This window comes from Oryx dammah, unplaced genomic scaffold, assembly GCF_014754425.2.
Source record: "Oryx dammah isolate SB20612 unplaced genomic scaffold, SCBI_Odam_1.1 HiC_scaffold_10, whole genome shotgun sequence".
NCBI lineage: Eukaryota > Metazoa > Chordata > Mammalia > Artiodactyla > Bovidae > Oryx > Oryx dammah.
Window position 1 is genome coordinate 59,581,403 of NW_024070194.1, and position 22,825 is coordinate 59,604,227.

The following is a 22,825-nucleotide window of genomic DNA, read 5'->3' on the forward strand; positions in this document are numbered from 1 at the left end:
GGCCATTTTGTACACCTTTGGGGGAGAACCAGGGAAAGTTCCAATTCACATTTAAACGGCCCCTGCACTAGACTGTCCAGCTGTGATTTGTCCCAGTCGATCCTGGAACACCCTTAACTCTTATCTCATGGTGGTAGTAATTTTAGTTTTCGACTCATTCACTTTCTATAGCCAATGAACTCTAGGGCAGAAATGTGCAGAGTAAATTATTGGGTGGGAGGAATCCTATGCTTATCAACCAGAGAGTCACAAAGGAATTTGTTTTAAAGGATGAGTCCAGTAAGTGGAAAGAATCTATTTTCAGACACTGATATGAGAGGAGGCGGGGAAAGAGGCTTTTTTGTTTTTTTTTATCATTAATGGTGAATTTGTATCCCTGTTTTTTAAAGTTGTAAAGTCAGGATCCTTTTGTAGAAGCTGAAGCAATCGCAAAACTTGTTAAGTCTAGGGGATCTGGTATGACATAATTATTGTTTGGTTTCCCTAAGAAATCAATTAAAGTTAAAATAGCATCCAAAATTACATTCGTGTCAAGTCACGCACTGCAGTTCTTTTACCCCTTGGGTCTTTACTGATCTTGAATTCTGTGTGCTTATCTGGCTTGTTCTCATTGTTCAGCCTATCAACTTGATTGTTATTATAGTTGAATTGTGTTTTAAAATATACACTCATATTTAAGTGGTAGGAAATGTTCGGGAGATAAACCAAGCCCTCTTCAATCTGTGTCTTGAGATTTTGAGGAGGAATAAATAGGCCTTTTTTAGATAATTCCCACTCCTGTCACGTCCAACTTGCCCCAGTCTGCGATATGTTCTACCCACCAGCACGCATACCTCCATACCCAGCACCATGCCCCGTGGCTTCATGTTCTGGGCACCTCTTCTTTCATCTGAATATGGCCTAATTTGTGGTAAATTGCCTATTATAATCAGATTAAATATCTCAGTGTCTATACTACATGTGTGAGATTTCCTCATCTGTGTTTTTTCAGTCCTTTTTGTTTAAGCTTGCCTGAATGAAAACCAATAGAATTCTGTATTCATCTGGGGACACAGACAGTATTTAGAGTGAAATACATCTAAATTAATGAAGTGTCATTAATAATGCCTCACAATTTGTAAACATATTCTTGACTCAAAAAAAAAAAAAGCCTTATGAATTAGTGAAGTTGATGTTTTAAATGTCTCAGTGTGGAAACGCTGTGTGAGGACATGTCTGTATACCTTTACTTTAGAACCATTACCAGCTGGGTCTCACTTATTTATTTCTTGTCCAGTAATTGTTTATTATTCTCATTTTTGCAGCTTACCTGCAACTTGGTTTTCTTGCCAGTACAAATTCAGTGTTACATCTGCAGGAATGACACCCATTGCAATCAGCACATTTAATCCACAAAATAAATAAGAAAACATACTTCACAGTGTCAGAGGTAACTTGAGTGGGATAGAAATTTGAATGTTTTGCTGAAAAGAGTGATCAAGATACCTTTTCTGAGTTGGGTCATATGGTATGTTACAAAAGGGAAAGTCACATGACTTTTACTGTACTATGTGTTAATCATATTTTTTCATAAGGAAAAACTCAACCATTTGCTTTAATACATAATTGCTTGAGAAATTGATTTTGTATCCTTTAAGGATACTCTTTAGGATTCATTAAGATTATGGAACGTTGAGGAATATTTATTTTCCTTTTTTTTTAATTGAACTATACTTGATTTACAGTATTTCCCTTTTTTTTTGAAATGATAGGGAATGTCAGAGAAGTAAACTTCTCAGAAATACAGGTCTTTCCAAATTTAGATTGCTCTTATTAAAATTACAGCTGAGGTTAATTGTAGATTGTAGTGCATATTCAATTAAACATGCATTTAATCATTTATTCTAAACATCTATGTAATTACTCCTTAGAGAAAAAAAAGGAAAAGACTCCTTTAGAAGCTTTTAACACAGTGAAGACTTGAATTGCAGGTGGACAGCTTTGTCACTTGCTCAGAGGCCGTCAGAACCTCCAAAGGATCTTAGGGTCTGCCAGCCTCACTCTCTGACTTGCATATTTGAGGTAACTCATGTGAGTTGCCTGACTGAAGAGGGTTTAGGCAGGACTAGTTTACCTAATCTCACTAAGCCTCAATTTTCTTATCTGGAAAATGGAGACAATACTAACAGTGCCTACTCCATTTGGTTGAAGACTGGTTGAGCTACAGTGTCTAGAGTGCTGAATGTGATGCTTTTCAGATGTCCACGAAGTGTGAGCAGCAAGGTTAATGCCAAATATCAACAGGAGTCAAGGTCAAGGGGAGCCTAGAACTCAACAGCTCCTCCCATCCTCTTTTATCCACCCCCTCCATGTCAAAGGTATCTTTCCCCTCTACACACTCCTCCCCACACCACCACCCGCCCCCCAACAGTCCCCCCTTCACCCCCTGCAGAACTGTAATACAATCAGGAACATTTGGACACTTTGAACTGATCCTTTTACTCACCCTCCCATCCCCGCTTTGCCCCTGTGTCTATTGAGGTTCACAACAAAGCCGCTTTATTTAATGTCTGATGCTGGGCCCCGGCACCGTCCACGCTGATGCCCGATGGCTAAGCAGAAAGTCTGGGCTGGTCCACACCAGCCTGTTTACTACACCGTGCCTGGCACGGTGTAAACATGAGCAAGAGACCCTTCCCGGGGCACCCAGCCTACTGCTCCTCTGGGGGGTATCTGCAATAAACTTGTACAATCACAAGCCTTATAGGACTGTGGACGTGACTGTCACTACACACAGAAAGGGAAAAGCTATTTGCCTAAGTGGTTTGACAACTATTAAGTACTTCACAAGAATAAAGTGATATTACACCTTTGTTGTGAGAGTTTGTTCAATATTTGTTACCCAAAGGAACCGTAAATGTGGCCTTAATAACAGAACTTCAGTTTATTATTTAAGTAACCTAATGAAAGTTTAATAAGTAAACTTCAAAAGTACTTTTATCTCCATAAATTAAAAACTATTTAGATTTCATGATGTGTGCCTCTTCCTATGGGGGTGTGTTATTTTTTCCTCCAAAATAGTAATGGTTAAACCAAATATTTTTTTATTTCTTTTATAAATACTATATAGCATATATAAATGAAACTATGTGTTTGTGTTTCCAGTATTTATGGAATAGCTATAAAGCAGAAACAAGTATAACTGCCTTGTTAAAATACTGATGCAAGCTAATAATGATAAACCGTTATCTGCAGGTTTCCAGGTAGGCTATATAGAATGGTTAGACCAGGTAGAATGCCAAACTGAAGATTTTGAAACCCAAGAATATTGTTCTAAAGTCAAGATCACAGTCCCTCACTGTACGTGGAATACAGAAGAAATAGAATCAACCCAACCTTATTCAAGTTGATATAGCTCATAGTCATAATCTGCATCAGCTCATTCATGTGAATCAGAGACAAGAATATATTTTAGTTTGTGTGATGTCACAGTAATAGGTTACAGGAGAGAATTATCCAGGCCTTTCAATGATCAGGCAGTGCTGTAATGAATATATCTTGTAAAACTGATGAATGACTGGTGAGTCCCATATATAAAAAAATAAAATGTGCTTGTAGAAAAAAGAGGGGGCTCATGGATACACTATCGAAAAGTATCGTCTACTAATTAAGAGTTTCCTTTAAGCGGTAGGTCCTGTGATTTGTGAAGTGTTTGTTTGCAGTCATTAAATCTAGCTACTCACCTGACTGAGGGGTATGGGGAGAGGATTTGGGGGGAAAGAGAAACTCAAAAGAAATGTGAAGGCATCGTGAAGGAAAGGCAGTCTGGACAAAATGCCCATGGAGTAGCTGGTAGCTGTCTAATATTATACAAGTCAGTGTCAAATCGTCCTTGATGATGAAGGCCCGGCTGTATCAGGATATGCTGCCATCTGCACAGTGAGGCTTAGACTGGAGGACCACTAAGGGTCTCTGTTAATTTCATCATCTTATTTTTTTTTCATATTTATTTATTTGGCTGCACCAAGTCTTAGTTGGGGCACATGGGATCTAGCTCCCTGACCAGGGAACCCCTACATTGGGAACTCAGAGTCTTAGCCACTAGACCACCAGTTCAGTTCAGTTCAGTCGCTCAGTCGTGTCTGACTCTTTGCGACCCCATGAATTTCAGCACGCCAGGCTTCCCCTGTCCATCACCAACTCCTGAAGTTCACTCAAACTCACGTCCATCGAGTCAGTGATGCCATCCAGCCATCTCATCCTCTGTCATCCCCTTTTCCTCCTGCCCCAATCCCTCCCAGTATCAGTCTTTTCCAATGAGTCAACTCTTCGCATGAGGTGGCCAAAGTACTGGAGTTTCAGCTTTAGCATCATTCCTTCCAAAGAAATCCCAGGGTTGATCTCCTTCAGAATGGACAGGTTGGATCTCCTTGCAGTCCAAGGGACTCTCAAGAGTCTTCTCCAACACCACAGTTCAAAAGCATCAATTCTTTGGCGCTCAGCCTTCTTCACAGTCCAACTCTCACATCCATACATGACCACTGGAAAAACCATAGCCTTGACTAGATGGACATTTGTTGCCAAAGTAATGTCTCTGCTTTTGAATATGCTATCTAGGTTGGTCATAACTTTTCTTCCAAAGAGTAAGTGTCTTTTAATTTCATGGCTGCAGTCACCATCTGCAGTGATTTTGGAGCCCCCCAAAATAAAGTCTGACACTGTTTCCACTGTTGCCGCATCTATTTGCCATGAAGTGATGGGACCAGATGCCATGATCTTAGTTTTCTGAATGTTGAGCTTTAAGCCAACTTTTTCACTCTCCTCTTTCACTTTCATCAAGAGGCTTTTTAGTTCCTCTTCACTTTCTGCCATAAGGGTGGTGTCATCTGCATATCTGAGGTTATTGATATTTCTCCCAGCAATCTTGATTCCAGCTTGTGCTTCTTCCAGCCCAGCGTTTCTCATGATGTACTCTGCATAGAAGTTAAATAAGCAGGGTGACAATATACAGCCTTGATATACTCCTTTTTCTATTTGGAACCAGTCTGTTGTTCCATGTCCAGTTCCAACTGTTGCTTCCTGACCTGCATACACGTTTCTCAAGAAGCAGGTCAGGTGGTCTGGTATTCCCATCTCTTTCAGAATTGACCACCAGGGAAGTCCCAGATTTCATCATCTTATGATTCTCCATAAACCAAGCTATAAGCGCAGTTGGCTTTGATTTCTTGTCTCTTTTTTCCTCTAATAATGAGGGCTAAGTGTTCCCTCTTTGTGGGAGGAACTCCTGGTTTGTGAAGATGGAGCTTGTCGAAATGTATTGAAATGAAACACTAGTCATGCCTCTCCATCCCTGAAGAGCCACGCCGGGCTTCACTGCCTCCCAGAAGCCCTTCCGTGCATCTGCCCCAGCCCGCTGCCCTGAGTTCCCGGGACACTTAGTGTCTGGACTCCAGCTTCATCCTTTACTCTGTGTGCTCGCGGCTCCATCAGCTGCAGCGGGAGGCTCTCTTTGGTCAGGGAGGAGGGTTTTGTACTGACTTTCCATTTCCAAGTGATTATCCTAGAATTAACTTCACTGCTCATTCCAGCTAGCAAAAACCTCAAACCCGAAGAAGCCCGGTCCTCCCTAATCAGCAGCAGCTCCCTGCAGCCCAGCTCTGGGGAATGTCACTCCTTGGGTTCCCCTGGCGCCCTGTGCACTGACTGTCACTGTGCCCAAAGCCCAGCCGCGTTTCTCCCTTCAGACTTGTTCTCCAACGTTCTGCAATCACTTTTTCCAGTTCTCTATGTTCCCTCTAAGCTGCCACATGCCTCCCCCCTCAGCAGAGCCTCACGGCTCCTCCTTCTCAGAGAAAAAAGGAGCCAGTGGACGGGAACCCCTCTCCGCTCTGGTCAGCTTCCGCCACTTCTTGACGGCCCCCTTTTCCTCTTCTCCTTTGTTTTAGCAAAACAATGGGATGGCCTTCTGTATTGTAAAACACTGTTGGCCACAGATCAGTAGAAAGTTAGTGAATGTAGGAAAAGCAGGAGAGGGACTGAGGAAAGGAACTGAGAGTCACTGGTTTATTGGCCTCCTCTTTGTTTTATAAAAGGGGTGTGGTTGTGGGGGAAAGTAAAATCAGTGTGGAAGTGCTATCAGAAATCTGTTGATTCCAATAGCAGAATTAGTGAGTCAAAATTACTATTTTGACATTGTTGCTTAGATACACTTTGTATGTACCTGTTGGCTGTTTGGAGGGGCTGCCTCCCCAAAGCCCATTTCCTTCAGGCAGGCTTGGAGCCCAGTGACCCCAGCCTCCCCCGGAAGGAACATCCCTTCTTTGGACTCAGCCCCTCTCTCCATCCTCACCGTCTCTCTCCTTCCAGGCTTCTGAGAACTAGCCCGGCCCAGGCCGGCCTTCTCCCAGCTCCCCTCCTCAGTGTCCCGGGCCTGGTTTCCTTTGCTGCCCTCCACCAGTCCCCCCACCCGAGGCCCCCTGATACCTCCAGCTGCCATACTCCAACCCTCGTCCTGTTCCACTTCATGCCTCCATCCTCAGGGCCTTGCACCCTCGACCCTACTTCCTGGAAACCCCCTCCACCTGCCCCTCCCGCTCCAGGCTGGCCCCTCCTTCACCTCCACCCCCGCCCTGGTCCTGCCTCTGGCCTGCTTGCTCATGGTCTGATGACCTCCTTCCTCCCAACACCTATCACTGTTGGAACTTGACATTGGGCACTTCTTCCATTAATGTGTGGACCTCTCTCGACACAGTGTGAGAATGAACAAAGGTCTCTGCATGGCAGCCAGCAGAGTGGATGCTCACATAAAAAGGATGGATGTGGAATACATATCAGTGAGGGAAATTCACAGATTACACATTCCATTGGGGCTGGAAGGTTGTCATGCTTTTACCACAAAACATTTTTCTGAGCAGGAACCAGATAGAGCAAAAAGGATCCCCAAAGTGTCTCTCTTCCCACTGGCTTTCCAAAGAGATACTGTTACCAACACAGATGTCAGCAGCACAAGGGAGGGAGGGATGGATTTCTGTGTTCCCACTTCTAGACTGGGTTTTGCTTTCTCAGAAATTGCTAGAAGTCGAGATGTGATAGGAATCATTATGTTCTCTCCACTTATATTTAGTTTGGTGAAAGCAATATGAAGTTGGTTGCTCCTTCACTTTTCCTTGTCACCCTATAAATTTCCTCTGCTTTTATTTATTCTCTTCTATTTCCACAAGATATTGAGAAATGGATTTAATTGCTATCCAGCTTTGTTCTAACTGTGCTTGTCACAAGACTTGGTTTTCAGTTCTGATTCTTTTTTTTTCCCTCTGAACTTTGACAGTCCAGTGCTAGCATCAAGATGTATAGATGTTAATTTTTCACAAATTTACTCTGAGAATTATTTAATATTGTAAGATACTTGAGTAAACTGAATGGGAGAGATTATATGATTTTAAGTTAGTCTAGTGTCATAAGTGGAAGTTTCATAAGTTTTTATAGGCCATAACACAAAGGAGATTTTAATAGTGTAGTCTAGAATGGGCTAAAACTGATGCTTGATAAAGTTATTACCATAATTTCATAGCAACAGATTGTAATTTGGCTTTGCACAAATACAGTTGATACAGCATTATCCCAAGAAAACGATTTACTTGAAGAGGTTATAGAGATCTTCAGTTTATATGGGCTAATGATTAAGGTTGTTTGGGGTGAATATAAAGTGGTTATAGGTGTAATCCAGTACAATGCATTTAGGGGATTATTTTGATTATCTTAGAACATAAATATTCTCTAATTATATTTTATCATTTGCTGTTTTAAGCATCTGCTGCTGTTTATACATGTGGTCCCCAAAATGCGCCAAGGTGCCCAGGGCATTGCAGCAAATTCCCCAGGAGTGCCCTGGGATATTTTAAAATTTCAAGGGAACCATGATGATCTCAGCATCTGCGAGACACCATGCAAACTACTAATTTGAGGGAGTTCACAATTTCAACTTCATACTACTTCCTCTAGTACAATGATAATCTTTGGGAAACTGGAATCTTAATGGTTATGTTAAAAAAAAAAAAAAAAGGCAAATACCACTTGAAAGTCAGCGTGGATCCAGAAATGAGGGTGGTGGTATCCAATCCAAAAATTCATGCAGGGCTCAACATAATATAATTCTATCCATGAGATTTCCCAGGCAAAAATACTGGAGTGGGTTGTCTTTTCCTTCTGCAGGGAATCTTCCTGACTCAGGGATCAAATTGATGTCCCTTGCATTGGCAGGCCAATTCTTTACCACTGAGCCACCAGGGAAGACACATTAAGTATTATGTGGATATAATATATATTTTATAACTATTGCTGATAGCTTGCATGTACGTTTTTGTCATAGGGTTGTTCTTTTTTAAGTATTAAAGTATTTAATTTTTAGAACAAGCAATTCTTCAACATGATTCAAAAATCAAAAAACATAAAAAGAGGACTTCCCTGGTGGTACAGTGGATAAGAATCTGCCTGCCAAGGCGGGGGACATGGGTTTGATCCCTGGTCCAGGAAGATTCCACATGCTGAGGAGCAATGAAACCTGTGAGCCACAACTTCTGAGCCTTCGCACTCTAGAGCCCTCGAGCCACTACTACTGAGCCTACTTGCTGTAACTGCTGAAACCTATGCACCTACAGCCCATGCCCTGCAACAAGAGAAGCCACCGCAATGAGAAACCGGAACCCCACAATGAAGAACTAGAGAAAGTCCAAGTGCAGCAACGAAGACTCAATTCAACCAAAAATAAATAAAATGAATTTTTTAAAAAAAGGCATAAAAAGGAACACAGTGAGAAGTTTTCCCATCTTGGTTGATGGCAGCTCCATCTTCTGCCTGTTTAGACCAAAGTGTCTTTCTGACACTTCCCCATCTAGAACTGCAGAAAATCACATTGTCTCTACTTTAAGTAAATACCCACAATCTAATTCCCCATCTCTAACTACACTGTTGTCATCATGGCCAAAACAGGCTATTACAGGAATTCTCTGGTGGTCCAGTGGTTAAGACTCTGGGCTTCCACTGGTGGGGGCCTGGGTTCCATTCCTGGTCAGAGAACTAAGATCCTGCATGCCATGCCAAAACAACAAGAATGGTAACAGCAAAAACCAGGCTGTTACTACACTTCCTTGTAACTGGTCTCCCTATTTCCATGCTTGTCCCCCTGCCCCACCCCCATGATCTTTTTAAACCCTGAGTTAAATGATTTCATTGCTTTATCACCCAGAAGCTGCAAGGGCTCCCGTATCTCTCAGAGTAAAAGCCAGAGTCTTTCTAGTGACATGCAAGGCCCTTCAGAAACCATTTCCCCTTACCTGTAACCTCAGCTCTTACTGTCTTTCCCCTCATTAATCTGTTCCAGCCACAGTGGCCTCCTTGTCCCAAGCATTCCAGGCATGTCCCCACCCCAGGGCCTTTGCACTGGCATGTTAAATCTCATCTTCTGCAAACCTTGGCCACTGGAATCCACGCCATTTTAAATAGTTCAGTGGCCCTCACCCTGTACTGATGAGCATTCCCTAGTTTTTCTGTCCTACTCTTTCTCCTTTTTCTATAGCCTTTTAACCTAGTAGATCGTTTGTTTCTAACATGGTAGTTACTAAGCTTATTGTTTTATCTTCTGACTCTTCCCACTAAAACAGAAGCTCCAGAGGGCAGGCATCTTAATCTGTTTTGTTCCACCATGTAACCCAAGTGTCTGGAAGAAGAATACTTGGCAATAATAGGTGTGCAACAAATACCAAGTGAATGATATTCAATATATTGTTTAAACCCCTAACTTTCTTCATTTTGTGTCTGTCTGAACTATATCAATAAAAGCGTATGCAAATGTGCCTCTTTAATTGCCCATTTTCCCTGAGGTTCTAACAATTTTTGCTCTATACTCTCAGATTAATTAGGTCCTTATACCATTGGAATCATGCCTTCCTTGCTAATTGAACCTTTTATCACTGTGTCTAGACCTTCTTTGTCCTCAGTAATGCTTTTGTCTTATTCATTTATTTGATATTAATAAAACTAGGCTAGCTTTCCAGCAATTTTTAGTACTATGTAATATATTTTTTCTATTCCTTAAGTTTTGATGTATTTGACAACTTATGTTTTAAGTTGTCTCATGCACATCACTTATAGTTTTTAATTCATTTTGACAACCTTTAGTTTTAACTGCTAGTTTATTTATGCCTATTGTGATTATGTATATATCCAGATTTATTTCTATCAGTAACTTTCTATTTGTCCCACTTTTGCTGTGCAAAAATTTCTTTCTTCCTGCTTGTGTTTCCTTTTTTATAATTGAGTTTTCTCTTCTTACTCTGTTTTTCTGTTTGGAAGTTATACACTGTGTTTCTTATTCTTTTAATGTTTGCCCTTAAACTTATGGCATAATACTTAACATCTGCAGTTAATATCTTACCTCTCCTCCTGAACAGAACATGAGCACTATAACCACTATTCTTTATTTATTTTTAAATTTTTGACTGTGACACACAGCATGTAGGATCTTAGTTCCCTGTCCAGGGATCGAACCCATGCCCCCAGAATTGGAAGCTCGGAGTCTTATCCACTGGACCACCAGGAAAGTCCCTTCTCCACACATTTTATACATAGTCTTAATTTTCCATTCTGTATCTGATTGTTCTACTAGCTGAAGTCTTGAACATAATATCAGTTTTCTGTTAACTCTCATTTCTTTGTGCCCCGAAATTTGATTGCACTTCATCTGTGGGAATCCTGAAGGACTGTGTTAGGAGTGCTTTCTTCCACGCACCGTTTGCATTTATTTCCACTGGCCGTTGGGACCACTTTTGCTTCCTTCAAGAGTTCTAGTTTAGTGCTGCAGTCTTCGGTTGAGCTCTCCAGCTATCCTTTGACCCAAACTGTGAAATTGGCGTTTATCTTCACAGAAGCCCCTCCTTTCAGGCTTACTTAATGGTCTCCACATGCCCTATGGATTAAACTCACTTTAGGAGAAGGAGCGAGTCTTAACAATTTCCTGTACTTTCTATGAACCCAGCAATGGGTTAACAACCCTGATGTATCAAGAAAACTCATTTTGCTTTTTGTTTTTGAAACTAAGAACCCCTGCCATGCATCTTCCATTTACTTTGCAAAGATATCACTTTGCTGACAAAGGTCCATAGAGTCAAAGCTGTGGTTTTTCTAGTAGTCATGTACAGATGTGAGAGTTGGACCATAAAGAAGACCAAGCACCGAAGAATTGATACTTTCGAACTGTGGTGCTGGAGAAGACTCTTAAGAGTCCCTTGGATTGCAAGGAGATCAAACCAGTCAATCCTAAAGAACATCAACTCTGAATATTCATTGGGAGGACTGATGCTGAAGCTCCAATACTTTGGCCACCTGATGCGAAGAGTTAACTCATTGGAAAAGGCCCTAATGCTGGGAAAGATTGAAGGCAATGAGAAGAGGGTGGCAGAGGAGGAGATAGTTAGATAGCATCACCGACTCAATGGACATGTATTTGAGCAAACTCCAAGAGATAGTGAAGGACAGGGAAGCCTGCAGTCCGTGGGGTTGCAAACTTAATGACTGAACCCATAAACCTTTAACATGATTTTTATTACTAGTAACCAGGGACTTATCACTTGGGAGCTAAATACAGAAATAATTAACCAAGAGAAGGTTCAGCTTTTTCAATCAGGTGTCAAAAGCTGTCCCAGCCATTCATGGGAATGTAAACCGAGTTGGATTAACCTCTTATTCTCTGTAACCACATAAAGATGTGCCTTTGTCTTGACCCCTGTCCAACCCACTTCCCTGTCATCTAACCCCATGGCCATATGTTTCTTTTCTTTTCTTCCTGAAGTTTCCTCTTCTGGTAAATTCAGAAGAGGAATTTACCAGGAATTTACCCTAACCCTAATATTTATTTTTAAATTAGGTCCCATAAGAAAGGTAAAGACCGCATGGATGACAGTGTGCCTTTTGAGTACCTCCAAAGTATAAAGAAATAGTCATATCCACTAATTCAACAAATTCTTTCTTTATGTGGCTGTGCTGGGTCTTTGTTGCGGCACCCAGGGTCTTCGATGTTCATTGCGGCAGGTGGGTTCTAGTTCCCTGACCAGGGATCAACCCAGGTCCCCTGCATTGGGAACAGGAAGTCTTAGCCACTGGACAACCAACAAAAGAAGTCCCTCCACAAATATTTATATCAGAAATTAAAAGGCCCTCTTTCTCAGATAGTATTTATAGAAGGAAGTTGCCCTGGACATGTGATCAAAGGAGCTCTGTGTTGAGGCTCTGGAGAGGACGTGGGAAGATGGATAGAGAGGAGCCGGGACAGCTGACTGTGAGGGTTCACCCCCAGAACGCCTCTCTTGCCTCTGCCATCCTGGAGGCCGGTGCCAGGCAGGGTTGAGCAGGGGAAGCTGGAGCTGGGTGTGAGGTGGGAGACCATGGTGGTGGCCTAGGAGAGAGTGAGGGAAGCAGCTGCAGGATGGAAACAGGGAGGAAAGTGGTCTGGGAGGGGCGAGCATCCACCAGGTTTCCTTGGTAAATGAAGTGTTCAAGATAAGTGCTTCCCACCTAGATGCTAACAACCTGTGCCGTTTATTTTGTTTTCCTAGATCAATGAACTGAGCCATGTTCAAATCCCTGTTATGTTGATGCCAGATGACTTCAAAGCCTATTCAAAGATAAAGGTGGACAATCACCTTTTTAACAAGTAAGTACAAGCACGACCTTTTGTAGAACTGATGTGGCTGCCAGGAGTATGGTTTTTGTGAATTTCTATAATCACATTATTTTTCAATGGGTGGGAGTAAAGTTTTGCTGATGAAGTTAATCCTGTGATAAACATAACCATCTGTCATTTTCAGAGAAGCAACAGCAGGCCCTCCTGGGTAATATCTTTTTGCCATATGGCATATTGTTCTCTATGAATATCTTATATGTTAAAAGTGATATTCTCATTATAATTTAAATGTTTGAAGCTGTAAATTGCTTGGAATTTTTTTTTAGCAGCTATAGACCTCAGCTATAGACCTTACACAAAACTCTGCTGATGATTCCTTCATGAACAGAAATGACTGCTTCCTAGAACAATAAGGACTTAAGGTGCATTTTTATAAAATGTAATTGGAAGCCATGTTGGGCATCAAGACTATTTCTCCCTCTTTTGAATGTCATTTTAGACATCATTAGGGAGCACCTTCTGTGGCACTACACTGAGAGCCGGACATACAAGGATAGATAAGAAATATCCTGCCCTGAGACTTCCCTGGTGGCCCATTGATGGGACTTTGCCTTCCAATGCAAGGGGCACAAGTTCGATCCCTGGTCAGGGAGCTGACAGTCCTACATGCCTCAAGGCCAAAAAATCAAAACCTATAAAAAGAAGCAATATTGTAACAAAATTCAGTAACTTTTTTTAAAAGACTTTAAAAATGGTCCACATCCAAAAAAAAAAAAAGAAAATCTTAAAAAAAAATTTTTTTTTAAAGAATACTCTGCCCTCAGAGTGTTCACAGTCAGGCAAGTGATTGAAAATGGACACATGTACAAATTACCATCATTTCCTGTCGTATGTACAGAGTACCACGATAAAGGGGTGTGTGTGTGTGTGCATGTGTGAACAAAAAGGAGGAAGCAATTCTGAATGAGTGGGATGAACCCAGAGACATCTCTCTCACGTGAGGATCCACTGTGAAATTTCTTAATAGGGTCATTGTTCTAACGTGAAGCTGCTGTGTTAATTATTCTCGTAATGCTCTTTAAAGGTTGACCTTTTGAGGGGGATCTTTCCATGTGAATTTAGAATTCGGTATTTACATAAAAGATAAAACAGGTCGAGCCAGGAGTGAGAGAAGGTCTTGTTTTGTAAGCCTTAGAAGGTAACCTATTAGAGGGCTTCCCTTGCGGCTCAGCTGATAAAGAATCTGCCTGCAACACGGGAGACCAGGGTTCGATCCCTGGGTTGGGAAGATCCCCTGGTGAAGGGAAAGGCTACCCACTTCAGTATTCTGGCCCGGAGAATTCCATGGGCTGTATAGTGCATGGGGTCGCAAGGAGCCGGACAAGACCGAGGGACTTCCACTTCACTCCACCCTGTTAGGATGTGGGGGGCATGGTTTGTACTGTGTCTGCTGCCCTTCCCTCACTCTCCAAGCCTTTTGCTTCTCTTTTACTGTCCCCCTGAACATCTGTCCCTTCTGCCCCTGGATCTTACTGTGTGTTGCAACAGCTATAGACCTCAGTTCTCTTACACAAGCGCGTTCAAGCAAGTTCACTTGAAGCCCATCTGTGCCTTCTGTGGGTGGGGAGCCCCAAGCACGTCATTGGCTGCAGGTGAGCAGGATGGTGGCAGATTCACTGTTTGTACATCTGAACTTTATTCCACAATCTGACTGTTTCAGAGAAAACATGCCGAGCCACTTCAAGTTTAAGGAATACTGCCCCATGGTTTTCCGTAACCTGCGGGAGAGGTTTGGAATCGATGATCAGGATTTCCAGGTGAGCTCCTTTCATAACATTTATCTCAAATGGGTTTCACTCATGCCTTTTGCTCCGTAAAATAGAATTTATGTTTTTTTCATGTCAAGTAATTAGATAATAGTAACTTCCATTTTCTAGAAGAATTTTTAAGTGTGCTTTCTGAAATAAGAGGTTCTTTTGGTTAGGGCCCGTTATCAGTATGATCTCATTGTAATTTCATTGCATTTTTTCCCGAGGCCCCCGTGGGGCCCTGCGGTGCAGAATGGTTGAGTGACAGCAGCACCGCTGTCGCCAGCCGAAGCCCGCCAGCCTGGGGGACCCTTCTGTGCTTGCAAGCTCCTGCTCTTGCGCCCCACCACGTGAAGATGTGCCCTGTTGCCTTCGTCCCCATGTTTGCCCAGTTGTCAGTTTTGACTTCTAAAATCGAGTCGTGGGCTCTTGGACCTGCTGACACACGGCCATTTCTCCTGAAAGCGCACCTGGCGTCAGTTACCTGATTTTCAGAGAGCCGGCCAGATTCGTAAAGGCCAAGGATTTTTTTTAAGAGCAGAAATCTAAGTCAGGAGATACCAGGGCTGCTTCCTGGTCTTTTATGACAGTCCAGTCGTTTTATTGTGTGAATACTGACTTGTAAATGTAATCAATCAATTAATTTCTACTTTTTGGCCACACCACGTGGCTTGTGGGATCCTAGTTTCTTGACCAGGGATAGAACCCCACCCTTGGCAGTCAAAGTGTGCAGTCCTAAGGACTGGACTGCTGAGAATTCCTGTACCAATTTATTTTAAATCTACTAAACACTTTCTCTCATTTGCCCCAAACCAGAAATTCTAACTTATCCTGCATCACACGTCCTATTCCCTGGGTGACCTTGCAAGGTGAATATTGACACAGCTTATCCTGTACTTTCTCTTAAAGAATAGGTCCCCAAGGCCAATCAAGCTTAGTTAATAGACTTTGCTATACATCTGTGGCCTCCCCGTCCTGTCCCACTGTTGAAAGTTTTCAAGAATTTCTCATAGGCTCATTCACGCCTGAGGAGCCTTCAAGCCACCATGTTTTGAAAAAGGATCCCTAGGCTGGGAAGGTCCCTTGGAGGAGGATGTGACAACCCACTCCAGTATTCTTGCCATGGACGGAGGAGCCTGGTGGGCTAAAGTCCATAGAGTTGCACAGATTTGGACACAACTGAAGCGACTTAGCACACACACACACACACACACACACAACGCTGGCCAGGCTATGGGTGACATTCCCTCCTCTGTGGACCAGGCCCAGGTTCCCTAGAGACCCAGGTTCTGAGCAGAGGCTCCAGTGCGCCCCAGAGAGGGTGGAGGGGAACCCTGCAAGGAGGATGTGGTCACGAGGTTTGCTTTTAAAAACTGAGGTGGAGCCAGCATTCATGTGTGGGCTTCGTGTGTAAGAGAGAAAGAACTTCAGTCACACTTGGACTTGACATTTACTGCTGCAAAAGCAAGTCACCTTTAAAGGATAAATTTTGGAATAGTAATATATTAGAAGATATATATATGTATATAGAATATATTTCATATAAAATAAAAAGGAATAATTCTCCATTATATAAGAACTGTTAACTACATTTCAAGAGGCCATGTGAAAATAAACTGTGTACTTTAAAAAGAATAACAACTGATAACTGACTTCCTAAGAAAATCTCCTCTCTCTGATGCTGCATTCAAGTGTGTTTCTTCCTTTGTTCACCTTCCCCCCTTAAAAAAAATTTTTTTTTTTAATAAAATAGCTACACATGCATTTCATAGAAACTGACTTTCAGGGCCAATGCAAACAGGATCTTGTTAGATTCCTTAACTCTTTACCACAATGAAGTCATATTTCTTCAGAGAACCAGCTCTGTTAAATGAGATCTAAAAGGGACCCATTAGATCCTTAGTTGCTGAAATATTAGAACAGGAGGCTGGTTTCCCTCTCTCTTCTCCCTAAAAACAAAACCTTGTAAGTTGAAATTTAAGTAAGGGCAAATAGCTGAGTACAAACTTTGAAGGCAGATTAGGCAACTGGAGGGTGATTCACATGTAACTAATTGGCAAGTCTGTTAAGCTCTTAGCCTGAGAGATCAGTACAAGGGAAAACCAGTGTGAGTGTAGTTAATCATTTGAACACCACTCCTTTCCTCATCCATGTTTGGTGCTTTTGGCATTTAGACTGCTGCTTTCTCTTTGGCAACTGTATTTTTTTTTAAAGTGAGTGTTTAAAGTAATTTCGGTAAACCAGATATGTGCAGTTCCTCCGCATCCACGGATTCCACCTACTGCCGGTCGAATTGCGGTTGGTGGACTCTGCGGTTACGGAGTCAGCAGGTAAGGAGGGCCGAGAGTTCAGGCCTCCATCCCCGTTTCTGTGCTCGTTTCTCAATGTCTGTACCTCTTAAAATACTTTCAGCCAGGGCAGGGCCCCTAACTGAAGACAAGATCTTATATGTGAGGCTCAACCCACTGTATTGCCTACTCGGTTTGGAAAAAGGGAGGAACTTGTGCCAACTCTGGCTCTGGGTTGGTGCCTCTGGGCGTCTGCATACACCTAGCCTGGCACGCAGAGGTGCTGCATGCACGTCGTGGGGTGTTGGTGCCTCATGCACGTGTGTGTTTGGGGGCGGGGCGGTGGCGCCACGTGCACGTGCGCGGGGGCGGGGGCGGCAGCACCTCCTGGGGTCCGGACTGGAGGGGAGGTCGTGTCAGCTCCTCTGTTGTGGAGTAACTTCTCCCGAGACTCTTCATTCGTTGTGGCCAGAACAGGTAACAGTTATCAATTGTCACCTAGTATCAAGTTGAACTCTCTTTTCCCAATCTGATTTGGAAAGTGGGGTCAATGATCCGAAGTCTCGTTGTCTTTTGGAGACTCTGGATTGCTCGAGGGGCCCAGGCCCCTCCATGTTCCCGTTGCCTTGCTGTGTTTATTTTTCTGAAATGCTTGCTTTTTGGACAGAGGACTTTTAAATCTATGTGTAGTAAGGGAGCCCACCATCCAGCTCACATTCAAACTTTCATGTTAAATCAAAAGCATAAGTGTTCACCACCTGCCTTGTGTTTATAAATGCCGTTTTGCTGCACCTGAAAACAGGTCAGTATCATCCATCTGATCAAAGTAGAACATAGTGATTAAACAACTGACCTCCTCAGCCAGCTTCTAAAACTGAGAAGCTTCCCTGCTATCTCCATAAACATTTGTTGTCTTTCCTTTGGTTTTGATTCCTTGAATGTCTTTTAAAAAACAGTTCCTTTCTGCTGTTAAAGTCAAGCAACTGTTCTAGAACACTCATTATTAACAAGAGTATCACTTAACATACATATGTAAACCTGTGTGTGTGCGTGCGCGTATGTATGCCCAGGGCTTCCAGATTCAGAACTTTCTCCAACTTGTTAGTGCTTGTTAAAATTACTTTGGTTTGTGATATGCTCAGTGTTGATACATATTCTTCCGATCATTGTTGGGACAATGTCTCTCCATGATCATTCTTTTAAGATGTCTTTCAAGATGAATGCTCCCCTGGAAGCCTCCACCATTACTGTTGCTATAGTTTTTGTTTCTTTGATCTCTGCCACTTTAAGCTCTAGTCCCCATAGGTGGGTGTTTTCATGCACAATTATCAACTCAGTGTGTTTATTTGCACCTACTGTGTATCGAGCTCTGTGATAGACATAGGGAATGCAGAGGAAGAGAAAGGATGAACAAGTTCCTTTTGAAAAAAACATTACATGACAGATTCTGTAATGGATGCTGGTGAGATTTACAGAAACCTAGATGTCTTGATTGTTAATGTTCTTCAAGAAAGAAGAACATCATCCCTCTTTGCAGTCTCTTGAGTACCAGAGCCTGTCAATGACAAGCCTAGCAAGTCAGCTGGAGACTTCAGTTAAAATTTCTGAGCTGCAGAAGAGGATTGCCCAGTGGAAACCAAAAAGTTAGGCAGGGTTGCAATGGTGCTGCTGCTGCTAAGTCACTTCAGTCGTGTCCGACTCTGTGCGACCCCATAGACAGCAGCCCACCAGGCTCCCCCATCCCTGGGATTCTCCAGGCAAGAACACTGGAGTGGGTTGCCATTTCCTTCTCCAATGCATGAAAGAGAAAAGTGAAAGTGAAGTCGCTCAGTAGTGTCCAACTCTAGCTCCCCCATCCCTGGGATTCTCCAGGCAACTCTTCGTGACCCCATGGACTGCAGCCTACCAGCCTCCTCCATCCATGGGATTTTCCAGGCAAGAGTACTGGAGTGGGGTGCCATTGCCTTCTCCGAGCAATGGTGCAGTTAATGTTAAATACACCACATAATAGAAACCCAGCCCTCTGGCTCTTTGTGAAGGATAATACCAGGCTTGCTTTTCCTCTGCTGAGTCTCCTGAATTAGAATCTCTTATTATTCGCATTTGATGCGTTTTCCTCTTTGTATTGGTAACAGAGGATTCTAATTTTAAAAGCTAACATTTTATTAAACTTTTGATGTTCTTCTTTCCAGTTCAAAAATTCTCAAGTGTCAAAGACCTTTATTTTTTTTTTTACTTTATTTTACTTTTTTTTTTTAAATTTTATTTTTTACTTTATTTTACTTTACAAAACTGTATTGGTTTTGCCATACATTGACATGAATCCACCATGGGTGTATACAAGCTCCCAATCCTGAATCCCCCTCCTACCTCCCACCCCATATCGTCTCTCTGGATCATCCCCATGCACCAGCCCCAAGCATCCTGTATCCTGCATCGAACATAGACTGGCACTTCGTTTCTTACATGATAGTATATATGTTTCAAAGCCATTCTCCCAAATCATCCCACCCTCTCCCTCTCCCTCAGAGTCCAAAAGTCCGTTCTATACATTTGTGTCTGTCTTGCTGTCTTGCATAAAGGGTCATCATTACCATCTTTCTAAATTCCGTATATATGTATCAGTATACTGTATTGGTGTTTTTCTTTCTGGCTTACTTCACTCTGTATAATCGGCTCCAGTTTCATCCATCTCATCAAAGACCTTTAATATGTACTAAACTTGGGGAAAGAATTCTACCATTATCTCTAAAGTCTATCATGGTGTTTGTAGTTTTCCCAAATATAACTGAAACTGTCTGAAGGTGGAAGCTGAGTGTAGCTTGTCTACCAGGTTTGCAGGTACAGGGGTGAGCACCAGCCTGGCTCTGGACAGTTAAGAAACATTTGAGGAAGAAAGGGAGGAAGGGCTGAGGGGAAATTCCTGGGAGAAATGAGCCTCTGCACCAGAATGCGGAGGCCAGAGCCAGATGGTGGTGGGCTAGTGGAGAGGAAAAAGGGAACTCAAACTGGGAACTGGGAAAAAGACCTCCACTGGATTCTCCAGCCCAAGAGCAGCCCTGAGGATTTTTCTTTTTTAAGACTTACTTATATTTTTTTTGTCCATGGTGGGTCTTCGTCGCTGCACCCAGGCTTTTCTCTAGTTGCAGTAAGTGGGGGCTACTCTCTCTAGTTGCGATGTGAGGGCTTCTCATTGCAGCGGCTTCTCTTGTTTCGGAGCTAGGGTTCAGCAGTTGCAGTGCATGAGAGCTTAGTTGCTCTGTGGCATGTGGGATCTTAGTTCCCCAATCAGGCACAGAGCCCATGTCCCTTTCATTGCCAGGCAGATTCTTAACCACTGGACCACCAGGGAAGCCCCAGCACTGTGGATTTTGCACAGGGGAGTAATGTGATAATATCTTGATTTTCTAAAAGCAAATCGAGGTGGTTACGTGTAGAATGCATCAAAGGGAGGTAGAGTAATTAGGAAGCTATGAAATACCCCAGTGAGTGAAGAGGCCTGATGAGGGCACTTGGCACAGACAGGGTTGAGCTGAGAGCAGCTTCACAGAATGGGGAGAAGGGAAAGCCCAGGATCAAAGGACAGGAGCCGAGGTGTCAGACCCTGAGAAAGCAGGAGCATGGGGGTGCCAGTCAACAGGGGAGGGAAGTGTGGGCATGGGGGAGGGAGAGTGGAAGTTGAGTTTTAAGCCTGTGAATGTGGAGATGGCCTGGAGGTGCCTGTGTGAGGCTAGTCAGCATGTAGTTGGGTGCCCTGGGATTGGGGTCAAGTGCAGAGGCCCAGATCTGGGGGTGAAAGACACAGTGGTTCTCGTCCTGTCTGCACTGCGAGTTTGCTGACTCGAGTCAGGTAAGCCCTCTTTTATTCCTGTGTAACTGTCTGTCATCTCTTGGGTTTGCCCTGCCCGCTCTTTCACAGTTTCTCCTCACACGTGTTGGCCTCTCAGCTTAGTTACCATGAACCTCACAACGAACATCGGACAGAAATTCTGCCTGGGCTGAAAATCAAAGGGCGCCTATCAGCCCTCAGTTTGGACAGGTCTCTGAATAGACTTTTGGGAAAACTCCCTCCTGGCCCGGCAGCACTCTCAGGTGTTTTTCATATGCTTTTTCTGTTGCTTCTTAAGTGTTGAATCAATTCCTGCCCCATCGCAAATTGCCCTACCTGGCAACTCAGGCTGGCTGTGAGCCCTCGTTTTCTGTTCCTGAACTCATGTTGGGTGAAGTCGTGCGATTTTCAGCCGAGCGCTGACAGTCACTTCCGCCCAGGGAGCTCCTGTCCAGGTCGGACGCCGCCTCGGACACAGGCCTCTTGTATTTTAGTCTCAGGCAAGTACCAACCTGAGCTTTTTAAAGGCAACCTTACAGCACGCAGACGTTCCTGTAACTCTGTCTTTCTCTGCCGGTCATTACCATTCGTTTCTGTGTCCTTCTTTTCTGCTCAGTTGTTTCATTGTTAATAAGTGTTCAATTGCACTGCGTCTACACCCGCCTCTGCAATGAAAGCCATTCCATGCCTGGCATCACTGCTCAGACTTTCTTTGAAATTCCCCAGGAGGGTAATCCAAGGATTTAAACCCAGTGGGCTTTTAATCCTTGATGATGATGTTCTTGTTTGAGTGTTGGCCTTGCCCTCCCTGATGGGGTCAGAGGACCATCTGCTCACTCACACCATCAAATGCAAAGCCAGAAGGCACCCCGATCCGGGCTCTGGCTCCTGGCCCCTGGCCCGTGTGATCTGAGGCATGTAATTATAATTCTGAGTTGTCAATGAGGCAGCGACCGGCTTCCAGGTGGCAGGTCCCTGAAACAGGTAGCCCGGCTTGGGAGAAAGAACATTTTCGTGGGAGTTGGGAAGCTGGTTTGCATCTTGGCTCTTCAGTGATGGTTGCTGTGACTGACGGTTGCTTAATCCATCCACTCAGCCCTGGTAGGTCTCGATTTTCTCATCTGTGAAGTGAGGGGAAGAACGCCACGCTCTCCGAGGCCATAGGTGACTGTCACTCGGGCTCTTGTGCTGGTATTACCGTGTCTCCCGTGTAAGGTGCTACCTTGACACGTTTTAACATGGCGGAGCTGATTTTGTACGTGGCTTTTCCGTTGACGAAACAGAAAAACTTCTACACATGCTTTTTAGCAGAAATTACAAGCTCATGTCAAAATGGGGAAGAAAAAAAACCCAAATGTCTACAAGACTATATGAGTAGTTCAAGAGAATTAAATGTTCAAAATGCTTGGGTTTTTAAAAATTGGATAGGGGACCATAATGGTTGGTAAATCATGACATTTTTATGAGATGTCTAGAAAGATTGGTGGTAAAGATGAGCTAATTAAATTGACATTTCCTCCATTCCCTCTGGGGGCCCCAGTGATCCTGGGCCTCCCACTGTGGAAATAAACATCTTCAATGCAGACTTTTAGAGGCTTGGGGAGGAAGGCAAGCATCATTAATCCCTTTCTTTAGGGAAAGGAGAATGAATTTCCAATTATAAATGTAAGCAGTCCATTCAAGAGTGAGTTTTCATCTCTCATCTTCCTTTATTTCCTGTTGAGTCTGACATGGCACTAGAGCTTTGAAGCTGGTCTTGAGGGTTTTGCATTGGGGTTTTGCAATGCTACCAGCGAGGGTTCTTGGACTCCTTAATCTATGGAAATTGATGAGGCTAAATGCAGGCAAGGCTTTACTGGGACTCCTGTTGCCGCGTGAGAAAGTCAAACAAGTAACAGGTGCCTTCGCTTGCTCCCTGAGAGCACGTGAGCTGGGCCTTGAAATGGGCGGAGGGCACGGGCAGGACCAGGTCCAGGGGTCTGGCTGGAGGGTTGACTGGTGGTTTGCCCACCCCTTGGTGGCACTTTGTGCAGGGCGCATGGGCAGTACCCTGGTTTTGCTCCAGACACCTCAGAGCTGGCAGTTGGGTTTTGGACCCTTTTGTGTCTTGCTCATAAATTGTCAGAACTCCTCACAGTTATTTTTTAGTCCCTTATAGTTTCTTTGTATCTGTTGCTGGAGGAGATGTTTGTTCAGGTGCAGGCACTGCAGCAAAGGGTCCCAGATCCCAGCCTGTCTCCTTAAG

The 22,825-nt window shown here is 43.5% G+C and overlaps 1 protein-coding gene across 1 annotated transcript in view; it reads left to right on the forward strand.

Annotated features, from left to right (window-relative positions):
• PIP4K2A (phosphatidylinositol-5-phosphate 4-kinase type 2 alpha) overlaps positions 1 to 22,825 on the forward strand; it is a 183,145-nt gene that overhangs the window by 97,623 nt on the left and 62,697 nt on the right. Inside the window, exons 2-3 of the mRNA XM_040248576.1 lie at positions 12,588 to 12,685; positions 14,376 to 14,472. Coding sequence (XP_040104510.1) covers positions 12,588 to 12,685; positions 14,376 to 14,472 — 195 coding nt within the window. The remainder of the gene's footprint in view (positions 1 to 12,587; positions 12,686 to 14,375; positions 14,473 to 22,825) is intronic.